Source organism: Trichechus manatus, unplaced genomic scaffold, assembly GCF_000243295.1.
Source record: "Trichechus manatus latirostris isolate Lorelei unplaced genomic scaffold, TriManLat1.0 scaffold00024, whole genome shotgun sequence".
NCBI classification, from domain to species: domain Eukaryota; kingdom Metazoa; phylum Chordata; class Mammalia; order Sirenia; family Trichechidae; genus Trichechus; species Trichechus manatus.
The window spans coordinates 20,037,920-20,051,633 of NW_004443960.1; the positions used below are offsets into that span (position 1 = coordinate 20,037,920).

Genomic DNA, 13,714 nt, shown 5'->3' on the forward strand with positions numbered 1-13,714 from the left:
TGAACTGTGCATGTAGAAATTTTTGAAATGGTGTATCTTTGGCTATGTATATTTTCACCAAAAAAAAAAAAAAAGGTCAAGAAGGGAGGGGGTTGACATGTTGTGGGGTTGTTAACCAATGTCATAAAATAATATGTGTACTACTGTTTAATGAGAAACTATTTGTTCTGTAAACCTTTACCTGAAGTACAATTAAAAAAGAATAAAAAGTAAAAAAAAAGATTCCCAAGTTTAGTGTTTTTCAAAGGGTGGTGTGTTCACAATGGGGGGCCCGCAAGATAAATAAGTGGTACACGGAGGAACATTTTTTTATTGTGATAGTTATATGCTTGTTTCAACATTTCCTAGAAAAATACCGGCTTGCCATTGTAAGCAGTGACCTAAATTTTCTTTTTAAAATATACTTTCAAGTAAACAAAAAGTGAATTGATTAAACACATATATTAAGTAAATAATGGTTTAGGTGGTAATGCAGATAAGGCAAAATTTGTGACAGTGATATGGGAGTGGCTGAGGCTTGGGACACACTGGTGCACTCCAGCTTCCCTGATTTACAGATGAAGAAAGGACTCCCGGGATGTGGTGTGCCTGTGATCACACAGTTAGTGGCATGGCCCAGCTATAATTCCAGTACCCTCCTTCCCAGCTCTTTCTTTCCATAAAAAATGCTGGGTATGCTCATTTAAATTATTATTATTATTGGTTATCACTAATAATAGCACTTAATATAACAGCTCCACCACTTGTCTGTCAGTTTCTCATACTGTGGTGACTATGATGCTGGAAGCTATGCCACCAGTATTTCAGATACCAGCAGGGTCACCCATGGTGGACAGGTTTCAGCGGAGCTTCCAGGCTAGACTAGAAAGACAGGCCTAGCAATCTAACTTCCGAAAATTAGGCAATGAAAACCCTTTGGATCACAACAGAATATTGTTCGATGTAGTGCTGGAAGACGAGCCCCCTAGGTTGAAAGGCAATCAAAATACACATTGGCCGCAACAAAGGACTTGAACATATCAGTGATTGTGAAGATGGCTTAGGACCGGGCAGCATTTCGTTCTGTTATACGTGGAGTTACCATGAGTTGGAGCCGACTGGATGCCAACTAACAACAACATATAGCAGCTGTTATATGCCAGAGACTGTTCTCAGCGTTTTACATGTTACGATTCATTCCTCACAACAACCCTGTGAAGTAGGTATTACTACTATCCCAGTTTTACGAGATGGGGAAGCTGAGATACAGCGAGCTTAGTGTCTTACCTGGAAGCATACAAGTAATAAGTGGTAGAACTGGGAGCTGAACCCCAGCAGGCCAGCTTCAGTCTGTGTTCTTAGCCTTTTACTCTAGTCCCTTTCATATGAGTCACCAATATTCGCTGTAGATATTAGCTATTTTAAATAATTCCAGGTGAGTGTTTTTATTCATGGGGTAGCAAGACCTTTGCTCCTAACCTTAGTCTTGTTAGGGGTGAGAGCTCTTGGCTGGATGCCAGGGCACTGCGTTCCCAGGCCAGCCCCATTCTTGGTCATCTCACTGTACCTGCCTGTCCTCTTCACCACTGGACAGTGTAGGGGTGGTCGCTGGTCAGTTCAGCCCGTGCAGGTCCCACCCTGGCCCTTAGGCTGAAGTCACTTCCCTATGGCCACATTCCTCCAAATGTGAGTACTACTGAGCCCGTGTCCCTTCCCCATGCTGATGATATGCTTTGTTTCCAGGCATTTACGAAAGCGATGACATCAATGCCATTGTGTCTGAGATGGAAAAGGCTCTCAACTACTCCCAAAAGGTGAGCCTAGTGTCCTGATCCACTGACAACCAGGCTTCAGATGAAACACTGGTGTTTCCCAGAAGGCAATGGGTTTGGGTCTATATGTTGTAGCCACCCTGGCGTCCTTTGAGTTCCTGAACGCATCAAGCTCATTCCTAAACTCGTTCCTAATCTGAGGGCCTTTGCACCCACTGTCTCCTCTGCCTGCCATTCCCATCCCAGGTCAGAAAAAGGATCTGGGCTGGGGAATGAGATTTGGGCCAGTTCAGGCTCTGGGGGTGGACAGAGAGCGTGTGGATGGGCCTGGTCAAGGCAGGGAGGAGCCTGGGAAGGAGACACATCCTGCCTCACTTTTTTTTTTTTAAATAATGTTATAAGTTTCTCTTTTGTTGTTACTGTGGTAAAATAGAAGGAGCAGTGGTTAAACGCTCGGCTGCTAATGGAAATGTCAGCAGTGTGAACCCACCAGCCGCTCCAAGAGAGAAAGATGTGGCAGTCTGCTTCTGTAAAGGTCTCAGCCTTGGAAACCCTGTGGGGCAGTTCTGCTCTGTCCTATAGGGTCTCTGTGACTTGGAATTGAGTCGAAGGCAATGGATGTGGTAAAATACATAAACCGTAAAATTCACCATTTTAACCATTTTAAAGTATGCAATTAAGTGGCATTAAGTATTTGTTGTGCAACCAGCCCCTCTACCTAGTTGCAGCGCACCTCCCATTTTAAGAACATCCCTTTTCGGGGAGGACTCATCGTTCCGACTAGACTGTGAGCTCCTTGGGCTGAGAGAGCACATCTCCATGTTCTTTCCTTCCCCTGTGGCTCCCTTAGACTTGCCTTAGCTGTTCTCCCTGAGAGGGCTCCTCTTGGGCTTCGTCACCCTTCTCCTCAGGTGCCATCAGTCCCACCCCTCATCTGATAAACTCATTCTCAAGGTGTTAGTGGACAAGGATGGCTTAATCCACCCGTCATAGAGGGCTTACTTACATTTTAATGGTGTCTTCTACTGCTTTGAGAATAAGTTGTTGTTTTTGTTAGTTGCCATAGAGTCAATTCCAATTCCCACTCGTGGCAACCTCATGTGTGCAGAGTAGAACTGCTCCATAGGGTTTGCAAGGCTGTGACCTTTTTGCAGCAGATAGCCAGGCCTGCCTTCCGAAGTGCCTCTGGGGAGGTTTGAACAGCCATCCTTTCAGTTAGTAGTACAGTGCGTAACCGTTTGTGCCACCCAGGGTTTGACAATAATTGCTGGAGAACATTTTAGGCAATTGAGAAATTTGTAGGCAAAAGGAACCAAGTATTGCACCACTGTCTGGCCAGTGTCTGGAGTCAGCCTGGGCACATGGAGAGCTGACGGGCGTTCGTGGATGCTGGGCACACAGTGTCTGACAGGAAGAGCACTGGCTTTGGAAGAGGACCCCCGCCCCCCTCAACCGGGTGCAAATGGCAGCTCCTCTGCATACTCAGCAGTGGGGGCTTGGGCAAGTCCCTTCGGTTCGTGGAGCTTTGGCTTCCTCATCTTTAACATGGGGATAACAATAACACCTGCCTCACTGGGACAGCTGGCATACCTTGTTGGCAGAGGGTTCAAGAGCACCGGGCATTAATTAGCCCAATGCCCTCCATATGTGGTCGTTATTATTACTAACAGGCTTTATCTGCAGTGCTCTCAGCCCCAGGCCACGCTCTAGAGGCACAAAGAGGAATCCAGGGGATGCCAGAGGTCGCTGGGTACCCAGTCTCCCTGCTGCATGTATATATGTGTGTATTTGTGTGTGTATGTGTGTGAGCGTATGTGTGTATATGTGTGTATGAGTATATGTGTGAGTGTGTGTTTGTGTCTATTGTGTGTGTGTATATGTGTTTGCATGTGTATGTGTATGTGTATGAGTGTGTGTATGTGTGTTGTGCCTATGTGTGTGAGTGTGTATATGTGTATGTGTGTGGAGTGAATGTATGTGTATATGAACGTGTATATATGTATGAGTGTATGTGTGCATGTGTCAATGTGTATGTGTGTATATGTATATGTGTGTATGTACATGTGTATGTGTATATGTGTATGAATGTGTGTGTGTTGTGTCTGTATGTGTGTGAGTGTGTCTGAGTGTATGTGTATGAGTGTTAAGTGATATATGTGTATATGTATTTGCACGTGTATGTGCGTATGTATGAGTGTGTGTATGTGTGTTGTGTATGTGTGTGTGTGTTGATTGAGTGCATGTATGTCTATATGAGTGTGTATATGTGTGTGTGAGTGTGCATGTATGTGTGTGTGAGTGTATATGTATGTGTGTGTGTGAGTGAGTGCATGTGTGTGTATGTGTGTGAGTGTGTATGTGAGTATATATGTATGTGTGTGTGTGTGAGTGAGTGTATGTGTGTCTGTCTGTCTGTCCACTGCCTGGAGGCACACAGTGGCCAGGGATGCTGCTAACCCACACCCCCATTGCAGTGTGCCTTACTCATGGCCTCCCTGAAGAACCAGTCGGGAAAAGAACTGGAAAGTGCTGCTCTTCCTAAAGAAAAGCCAAAGATGCTCAAGCAAAGAAGTCAGCCTGGAAACCCCCGTCCTCTGAAGCCCACAGCCCTCTCCGTGGCCAGAATGGTTTGACTCCCCTCACTGATAACACGTAGAAGATTTGGTTTCCGTCTTGTCTCCTGGTCTTTTCTAGATCTTAATGTGGCTGGGGCCAAGGCCCCCAGAGCCTAGGGCCAGAGAGGGTAGGGGCAGGGTCTTCAGTGATGAGTGTCCCAGGGTGCCTCCAGCCCTGACTTCCAGGGGAAAGAATGCCCTTGGGGACCTGCTCCTCAGCTTTGGGGGCACCTCTGGCTTCCTCTCCCCCATCCACGTTTGGTTCTGTCTGGCTATCCCAGCTTTGTTTTGGAAATATATATACATATATATATATACGCTGAGGATTCCATGGTGTGGGCACCCCCCATTGCATCTATGGCTGTAAGGCATGAGGCTGATCTGAAGCGCCTCTCGGGACAGCTAGTGGGCCCTTGCTGCTGCTGCCCATGATTTAGCAGGGGCCCAATGGGAGCAAGAGCCTGGGGGAGGGCCTGTGTCTGCGAGGGGCTTATCCCCATATACAGCCTGTAAAATCTGTCCTGCCTAAAATACTTTCAGCAATCAGGAGGAGTCTCTAGAGGGGTAACTGGGGGAAGACCCTAGAATCAACAGCGCTCGTGAGCAAAAGGGGCACTGAGATCTATGAGGTCTTCGGCGTTTCACTGACAACAGATCCCTGTGAACACAACAGGTTTTCTGAATGCGGAAACCTCCCAGGGAATTCTGTCCACAAGGCACTGCCCTTGTTCAAAGAACTCCACCAGGTTTCAGAAGTTAGCCCAGTCACATTGCCCTCTCCTGGTTCCATGCGGCGGTCTGTGGTGAAATCCCAGAATCCCAGGGCCTACTCTTGGGACTTTAGTGGTTACTGAGCTGGTTCCATGTGTGGAGGTTAGGTCACACCAAGGCCTCTAATGGGAGCCCCTGAGAACAGGGCCAGAGGCTCCCTGGAGAGGCAGTGCCCAGACATGTCTCATGGAGTCTGGTCCAAAGGTCTCTTCAGCTGGCATGAGGCCCTGTGTGACATTTAACTATCTCTGAATTCCACTATGCTCAATAATGAAGGGGCCCTTCCCTTAAAACCAAGGAGTCCAGCAGGGCAAAGAAATTACCCGAATGGTTGCTTGTCATGCTGGAGACCCAGAAATCCCAGTCTGGTAGGAAATGGGGCAGGTAACTGGTGAAAAAAGTTCTGGCAAATCCTCTCTACTGTCCTAGCGCTCTCTAGCATATTCTCTCTCTCTCTCTCTCTCTCTCACACACACACACACACACACATGCACACACACACACAGATGCAATTTTTCACCTCAAAACCCAGAGTCCTTTCAGAATCTTCTGTAGGAGATGGGTCAGACATGTCCTGAGGCATTTCCTTGGGCCTCCTCTAAGCCCCTTTCTGCAAAGGTTCCTAGTTGACAGACTGAGGCTGGGGTGACTGGGGTACTGCCCACCACAGAGACCAGGCTACTGATGGGAAAGACTGCCTGTTTTCTAGAGCATTAAAGATGACTCTGACAGAGAGAAGAGTCCCTCCTTGAAAGCTCTGAAATGGCATCCACTCAGTGGCAAAGCAATCATCCCATCAGGTAAGGCACAGCCATGGTGAGACTGGGAAGGGAGGGTGGAAGGACAGCACAAGCATGGCTGAGGCAGGCCCCCGTGCTATGGTGAATCCTGTATCAATAATGAGTGTCACTAAGACAATCAGTGATCGTGAGTCTTGATCATGTCCCAGACCTTCTGCTAAAATTGTCCAATTTAAAGCTTCTAAGAATTCAATGCAGTAGGTACTCTATGAGTTCCCCATTCTACAGATAAAGAAACTCAGGCTCAGAGGGGCTAAGGATAGTATGCCAGTTGGTTGTGATAAGGCACCAGTATTTTTATGAAAGTACTCAGCTCATAGGACCTAAGACCGTGTATCTAATTTTGAATGTCAAAGGCATAGAAGATTGATTTGGAGCATACTTGTGGAGTCAGCAAGACCCAGACTGGAATTTTGGCTCTACTTCTTATTCACTGAGTCCCACTTGCCTCATCTGTACACGGGGGTTAGGGGGGTTATGAGGATAAAATGAGACAGTGTATGGAAACAACTTATCACCATGCCTGGTAAATATCTTCACCCCGACTGTGGTTGAGTGGACTCCAACTCTTGGCAACCCAATGTATGTCAGAGTAGAACTGTGCTCCATAGGGTTTTCAATGGATGATTTATCAGAAGTAGATCACCAGGCCTGTCTTCCGAGGTGTCTCTGAGTGGGCTCGAACCTTCAACCTTTTGGTTAGCAGCCAAGCATGTTAATCGTTTGCACCGCCCAATATCAGGACTTGGTACCTGGTAGCTCTAGCTGTTGCTGATCCAGGTGAGGTCAAGGGGTGCTGGGGTACCTCAAGGCCACCTTGGAGTGCCATCTTACAGGACACAGCATAGCTGAAGTTGAGGAGCCTCTAAGCCAGGCAGGACAGCTTCACCACATGAACCCCAAGGCTGCTCCAGCCAATAGACCAAATGTCCCCTAGCTCCAGCACAGTCAGTGAAAGAATGGACTACAGAACGGAAGAGGAAGAAGAAAAAATCATGGGAAGTAGAGGCATCTCTCTCACTGTTTTATACAGATACAGGGAATAACGTGGGTAAGTTGGGAGCATGAACCCCACACAAATGTCTGGGTAGTGCCTCATCCTGTGGGAACTGTAAGGTCAGCAGGCCCCCTGGGAAGGAGGTCCCTCTGGAGCAGGTCCATCCTCAAACAATTCAATTCTCTCAGGCAGGGAAATGGACCTATGAAGTTTTGACACTGGCAAGAGAATGAGAAAAGTTAATATTGAATATAAGATCCCCTTGAGATCCTTGGGCTGGCACTCAGGCTCCATCCACTGCTGGGGCAAGAGGCAGTGTCCTGAGCTCTGAGGCTGATTGGGAAGGGGTGGAGATGATTCCTGTCAGCCAGCCTGATTAGTTCCTGTGAAATGGTACCCATCCCAGTAACAAATCATTGATGCTGTGGTAAAGAGAGATCCCCTTAAGAGCCTTCCACCTAACAGCCTCCCTTTCTGCCTCTCAGCAAATTGCACCTAAGGAATTGTGCAACTGACTTGATTGACAGGGAAATTGATGGGGCAAAAGGAAAAGTGAGAGGAGAGTTGGGCCTTGAGGTACACAGGTAACCTCACTCTGTTTCTCCTAGGCTCAGTGTACAAGAAGTACCCTCAGGGAAGGGGTGTAAGGAGAACTAGATCTTCTACTGAGTTGCCCAGAAATGATAAAATTTGTTCGAGCCAAGAGGTATTGTCTCCACCAGCACATGACCCCTAGGCAATAATTCTATCTACAAGCCATTACTTGTAGGAAGGTGGGCCTACTTGGAAATGAAGACAAATCCACTTAGAATGACTGCTTAATGTGGTGATGGGATAAGGGTTAAACAGACCTAGGTTTGAAACCTGGGTCTGCCGCTTCCTCACTTGGTGACCATGGGCAAGTCATTTAGCTACTCTCAATCTCAGTGTCCTTGTTTATAAAGTGAAGACAGTTGTACTCATCTAATAGGACTGATGTGAGGATTAATTGAAGTGCATTTTGTGCAAAGTACACTTAGTTGTACCAGGTGCTTTTGTTTGCAAGCCACAGAAATCCGCCTCCTTGTTTTATCCACAAGATAGATAGAACATCTTTCTTCCCACAAGCATCCAATAAGAGTCCGAACTTGGTTCTGGATGGGCCAGTCCTGAATGCTGTGCTTTGATTGGTTTGGGCATGCCTATTCTTGTATCCATCACTGGGGCAAGGAGACTGGGATTATCCTGATTGGTTTAGAGTCTGACCTTCAGACCAATCAGGGCTTTTCACTCAAATTTTGCGGGGGAGGGTAGAAATGGATGTTGTGGAAGCAACTATGTCCGCTAGACTAGGGAGTGTGCGTGCTCCATGAATTTTGTCCACGTGCCCATATTTCTTGTGCATCTCTGCCCATAGGCAGGGAAGGAATCTGCATGCAATGGATGCTCAGTGAGGGCCTAGGAACCCCACAGGTCAACCATTTGAGATTGATTTAAAAAATGAGGTTTACAGAGAAGAGTCAGACAATCATTCAGTTACGTCTGAATGATCTGAGATAGTGGTTTTTAGTTTTATTAGTTCTCCTTTATTTTAAAGTGGGTGGCCAATTATGGGCTCAAAAAACTGAAGATGGAGATCTCCAGACACATCGGTCCCAGTTGCACTCATCAAAAGACAGGACAGGGGTCGGCATCAGCCAAACACTGCAGTGTCTTCCCCAGCGTCGAGATCAATGTAAGTCATAATTGTTTTTCTTACCCCAAGTCCTGCCTCTTCTCAGCTGCAAATTGCTGAGTAGTGTGTTGTAGAAAACACCATGTGAATGCACACCATGGCTCATGTTCCTGCTATTAAGATGCTTCCACCCCCCTTAAGGTGGGATGCCCTCAGGGAGTAGGAGATGCAGAATCCTGTTGGAAGAAAAGCCAACCCCCATTGTACCGGAGGACAGCCTTCTGGGTTACAAGGCGCTTTAGAGCAAGGGCATAGGGCAGTGGCTGAAGGAGTCACCAATCAGGACTTTATGCCCCAAACATTGCCATAGTTCTTTTAGGATGGTGAGATGATTGTGGTGGGACGAGGGAGAAGGAGGGGGAGGGGAAGAGCATGAGGAGGGTTCTCTTCTTTTTTGGGGGGTGGGGTAATTTTTAACATTGCTTTGACCCTGGAACAAGTACATTTAGAAAAAAATGAAAAGCTAAGCATGCTTTTTTATAAGACCTCATTTATGCTCCTTACTCTTTTATACTGCATTATCAATGTTAGGAGAAACTGCAAAGCTAAAAATAGCCACCAAATTTAAATTATCCACCAGAAGAATTTTACAGTCGTTTCATAAACATGCCCTCTCTCCATCCAAGGCAATCTTTTTGGTTTGAAATTTGTGGACATCACACCCACCATGGGACTTGTCATTACAGGTTTTCTATTTTAAATTTAGAGATATCATGCTTTTTATTATTACGGCCGCCACATTTGCCCAAAGCCATCATTCCAAATCCCCCACTCCCTCCTAGAACCATAAATCCTGGTAGTTTAATAAAAACAAAAAATTTTTCTAAATTTACTAAATGTTAAAAAAAAAAATATGCTTAAGGGATGTTTTGGAAATTATTAACCACAAATGGAATAAGCTGTTCTGATTGTTGATGGGGAAATGGAGAAATTCATGGGGTGGGGGGCGGAGGGTGGTGAGGATTTGCCTTCACGTGCCTTAATGCAGGGACTGGTAAGACACCTTCAGTGCACGCTCTGGGAAATCGAAACATACATCACATGCCTGGAGAAGGTGATGAGGCGCTACATCCAGAGGCTGCAGTGGCTGCTGTCTGGTGAGCCCTTGCTGTCGTGGAGGGCAGAAGGGCATGAGGGACCCCCAGGTCAGTCCTTCCAGGCCGGTGACTCAGGAGCTGTCAGGTCAGGATGACCATCTGTGTACAACATGGCTTGTGGGTGCAGAAGTCAGGCAGGGTGCTGTTTGTCGAGGGCTGAGTGACAGGGAGATGGTGCACAGGCCAAAGAGCACCACAGAGAACCCATCAAGGCTGCTGTACAAGGCCACCCTCCACACCTTCCCTTCCTGGATGTGACTGAGGGGCTCACCTTCAAGAGGCTTCCATGAAGATAGAGATGGTGAGGGGATCCTGACAGAGCGGAAGCCTTCCCTTCTTTACAAATAGCACCAAGACCCCTCCAGGAGGGTTGAATGGCTGGGCTGAGGAGAGTCAAGCTCACACCCAGAGGAGGGTAGGCTGGGAACTGAGAGACAGTCTGAAGCACCCAGTCCAAGAACCAGATGGGAAAGCATTTAGGCTTTGGGGCCTGAAAGGGTTCCTGGGGCAATAGGAGGTAGGAGATGCATTTATAGCAAGCCTACAGGTGGCCCTGTAGAAATCCATTAGGTCCAGTCCTCTGCAGTAGAAGCTGGTAGAAGCAGTCCTAGGGCAGTGGGGTATGGCAATGACTGCCACTTTCCAAAGCCTCTGGAGGGGCTGCAGGCTCCAAGTGTAACTGTCAGGTCAGAGCCTGAGGTAGGGTGAAGAGCTTGCATGCCTCTCCCCACTTGCAATTCTTATTTACCACTGGGAAGTGTGTGAAGACCAGAGATTTACCCACTACTTTTGTAGTACAAGGTTCCCACCTCACATACCCAAACACACACCCAAACACATTCTCCAACTCTTCAAAACTTACCCAGGGGATGCGTCATTGATTCATTAGTCAAATAAGCGTTGCTTTCCTGCTAGGTTCTGGGGAGACAATGGAAGGCAAAACCCAACATGATCCTTGAGGTCATGGAGTAGATGGTCTAGGCAGAGACAGACAAAGAGTCTCACAAGTCTCCACAAGTCTAAAATCAAAACTGTGATATGTGTAGGGAGGCAAGGGACATGGTGCAGTGGGAGCCTGTAAGAGGGACAGTTGCCTGGAAAGTCAAAGAAGGCTTCCTTGTGGAGGTGATATCTGACCTGAGATCTGAAGAATGAGTAGATGCTAACTGGGCAGAGAGAAAAAAGATGGGCATGGGCTGAGACCCTGAGCTAGAGAGAGCATGGTGAGTAGGAAGGGCTGAAGGGAAGCCAGTGTGGCTGAGTGAGGGATAGTATCAGTGAGACCATCCTAGAGAGATGAGGCCATGGCACAGACTCTGCTCTTTATCCCAAGAGCAATGGGAAGCCATTACCATTAAAAGGTTTTAAATAAAGGGAAAGTCGGTTATATGGTAAAGTTAGCACTTGCAATAATCCCTCTGGTTGCTGTGCGGAAAATAAATTGTTGAAGGGATGAAGTAGAATCAGGGTGACCTAGTAGTGGCCTAGGTGAAAGATGAGGACAGGTGGAAAAGGGTGGCATTGGTGGAGATGGACGGAGTGCATAGAGTTAGAGAGGTTTCAGAGGTAAAAATGACAGGGCTTAGTAGCTAGCAATGTTTCTACTGTCTGGTTCCTAAAATGGATCAGCAGGCCATTTGTGGCTGTCTGTCTGGATATTCCATGGAACTTCCCCCATGCCTCAGGGGGAATCATGTCCCCATTTTGCTCTTGTTCTCATTTTGATATAAGCATGACCAGAGGACACCCCAGATGAGTGCTGGGAGGCTCCTGGCAGTGGGTACAGCCAGCTCAGCCCACGAGGTTTCCTGGTAAGCAGGTCCATTTTGCAGCAGATTTTCCATTTTACCTCCTGCCTCCAATGAGGGCCCAGAGGCGTCAGTGGAGAACAGGCCCTGCCCTGGACACAGCATCTTCTGCTGTTTGGCTTTCCCATGTGTTATCTCCCTTTAGCCAGTGGAGCCACAAGCACTAGGATTAGAGGGTGCCTGACTACAGCCTGGATCAGAGGACTGGGTTTGAATCTAGCCTCCACCACTGCCGGTCTGCGTGAACCTGGGCTAGTCGACAGCTCTCTTGGTTTCCCCTTGGGATAAATTCCAAATCCTTTCATAATCTCTCCAGCTTCTCCAGCTTTATCTCATGTCCCTCTTTCCATGGGTCTCTCCACCCAACCTTTTTTTAATTCCCCACATTGGCTTTCTCTCACTTCCTTAAACATGCCACGCGCTGCCCTCCCTCCTCAGAGCCTTTCCACAGGCTGTTCTATCTGCCATGAGCTCCCCACCCCCACCTCTTTCCTTGGCTGTTACTCATCTTCAGCTTTAGTGGTAGCTTCTTTGCCCGCTACCCTATATCCAACTAATTTAGTTTTCCCCATTATATGTTCCCACAGAAGCATCCACTTGTTCGTAGCTCTCAGCAGATTTTTTTTTTTTTAAATAATATGTTGTTGTGTTTTCAGTGAAAGTTTACACAGCAAATTGGTTCCCATTTAACAGTTTCTACACAGATTGTTCAGTGACATTAGTTACATTTTTCACAATGTGCCAGCAATCTCTTTAATTGCGTTCTGGTTGTTCCCTTTCCAGTACTCTAGTTTCCCTGCCCTCCTCCCTTATCTTCTCATCTTTGCTTTAGACTAATTGTAGACCTTTTGGTCTTCTGTAGTTTTTTAATGGAGCACTGTACTCTGAGGTAATATCTTTTATTTTGTGTGCCAATCTATTATTTTTCTGAAAGATGACCTCAGAAGATAGTTTTGGTTCAAGTATCTCAGGGCAATAGTCTCAGGGAGTTCTCTGGTCTCAACTAGTCCAGTAAATCTGGACTTTTTAAGAATTTGAGTTCTGTTCCGCGTTTTTCTCCCATTCTATCAGGGTCCAACTACTGGGGCCCTGATCAGAACAGTCAGTAGTGGTAGCCAGGCACCATCTAGTTCTTCTGGTCTCAGGGTAGATGAAGCTTCATCAGAGTTTTAATCAGTCATTTAATATCTGTCTTCCTTGCCCAACTGTAAGCTCCGTGAGGGCAGGCACCCTCTTTTGTTCACTGCTGTACTTTGCCTGCCACATAGTAGATGCTCAGTTAATTTCTGTTGGCCACTTGACTGACTGCATGCTGTCTAACATGTTTTCCAGCCCAAAGCAATACTATGACACTATTAGTCCAACCACTTAATTTTAGAGATGAGGAAACTCAAGCTCAGAGATTATAACCGCTTGAGCAAGTCACCACAGGCAGAGCCAGTGCTGAAATCCCTATCTCTCAAAGACTAGACTCTCTGACCCACTCTGCCCTTGGGCCATTGCCCCCTCCAACGGCACCACAGAGACCATCTGCCAGTGGACTAACCAGTTGCCATGGAGTCAGCTTTGACTCATGGTGACCCCATGTGTGTCAGAGTAGAACTGTGCACCATAGGTTTTCAATGGCTGATTTTTTGGAAGTAGATCACCAGGCCTTTCTTCCAAAGTGCCTCTGGGTGGACTCGAACTTCCAACCTTTCAGTTAGCAGCCGAGTGCTTACCGTTTGCAACACCCAGGGACTCCTCCCAGTGGATTGACATCTGATAAATTATCAGTCAGGTAACAGGTGTTGCAAAACCGGGGATCTGATAGATACAGTGAGGAAAACCACCCAGGAGGAGAGACCCTTCACTCCTTTCCTGCCTCTGTTACCACCCACCTCGGAGCAGGGAGCCGCCGACTGTTTGGCGCCATCTTGGAGAGCAAAGTGTGCATCCTCCTGGACACATCAGGATCCATGGGCCCCTACGTGCAGCAGATGAAGACAGAGCTGATTCTGCTGATTTGGGAACAGCTGCGGAAGCACTGTGAGAGGTAGGAGGCAGGGGTGTGGGCTCAGTGAGATAAAAGGGCCAGCTCCGGGCTTCCCTGGCCAAGGCCATTCCCTCCTAGCAGTTCCAGCAGGCCTGGGGGGTTCTGAAATGCTCTTCTGAATTGCTG

The 13,714-nt window shown here is 47.3% G+C and overlaps 1 protein-coding gene across 1 annotated transcript in view; it reads left to right on the forward strand.

Moving 5' to 3' along the window:
* VWA3A (von Willebrand factor A domain containing 3A) overlaps positions 1-13,714 on the forward strand; it is a 61,328-nt gene that overhangs the window by 44,124 nt on the left and 3,490 nt on the right. The window contains exons 20-27 of the mRNA XM_004373455.2: positions 1,723-1,793; positions 4,226-4,378; positions 5,847-5,937; positions 6,875-6,988; positions 7,543-7,640; positions 8,511-8,648; positions 9,637-9,745; positions 13,444-13,588. Coding sequence (XP_004373512.1) covers positions 1,723-1,793; positions 4,226-4,378; positions 5,847-5,937; positions 6,875-6,988; positions 7,543-7,640; positions 8,511-8,648; positions 9,637-9,745; positions 13,444-13,588 — 919 coding nt within the window. The remainder of the gene's footprint in view (positions 1-1,722; positions 1,794-4,225; positions 4,379-5,846; positions 5,938-6,874; positions 6,989-7,542; positions 7,641-8,510; positions 8,649-9,636; positions 9,746-13,443; positions 13,589-13,714) is intronic.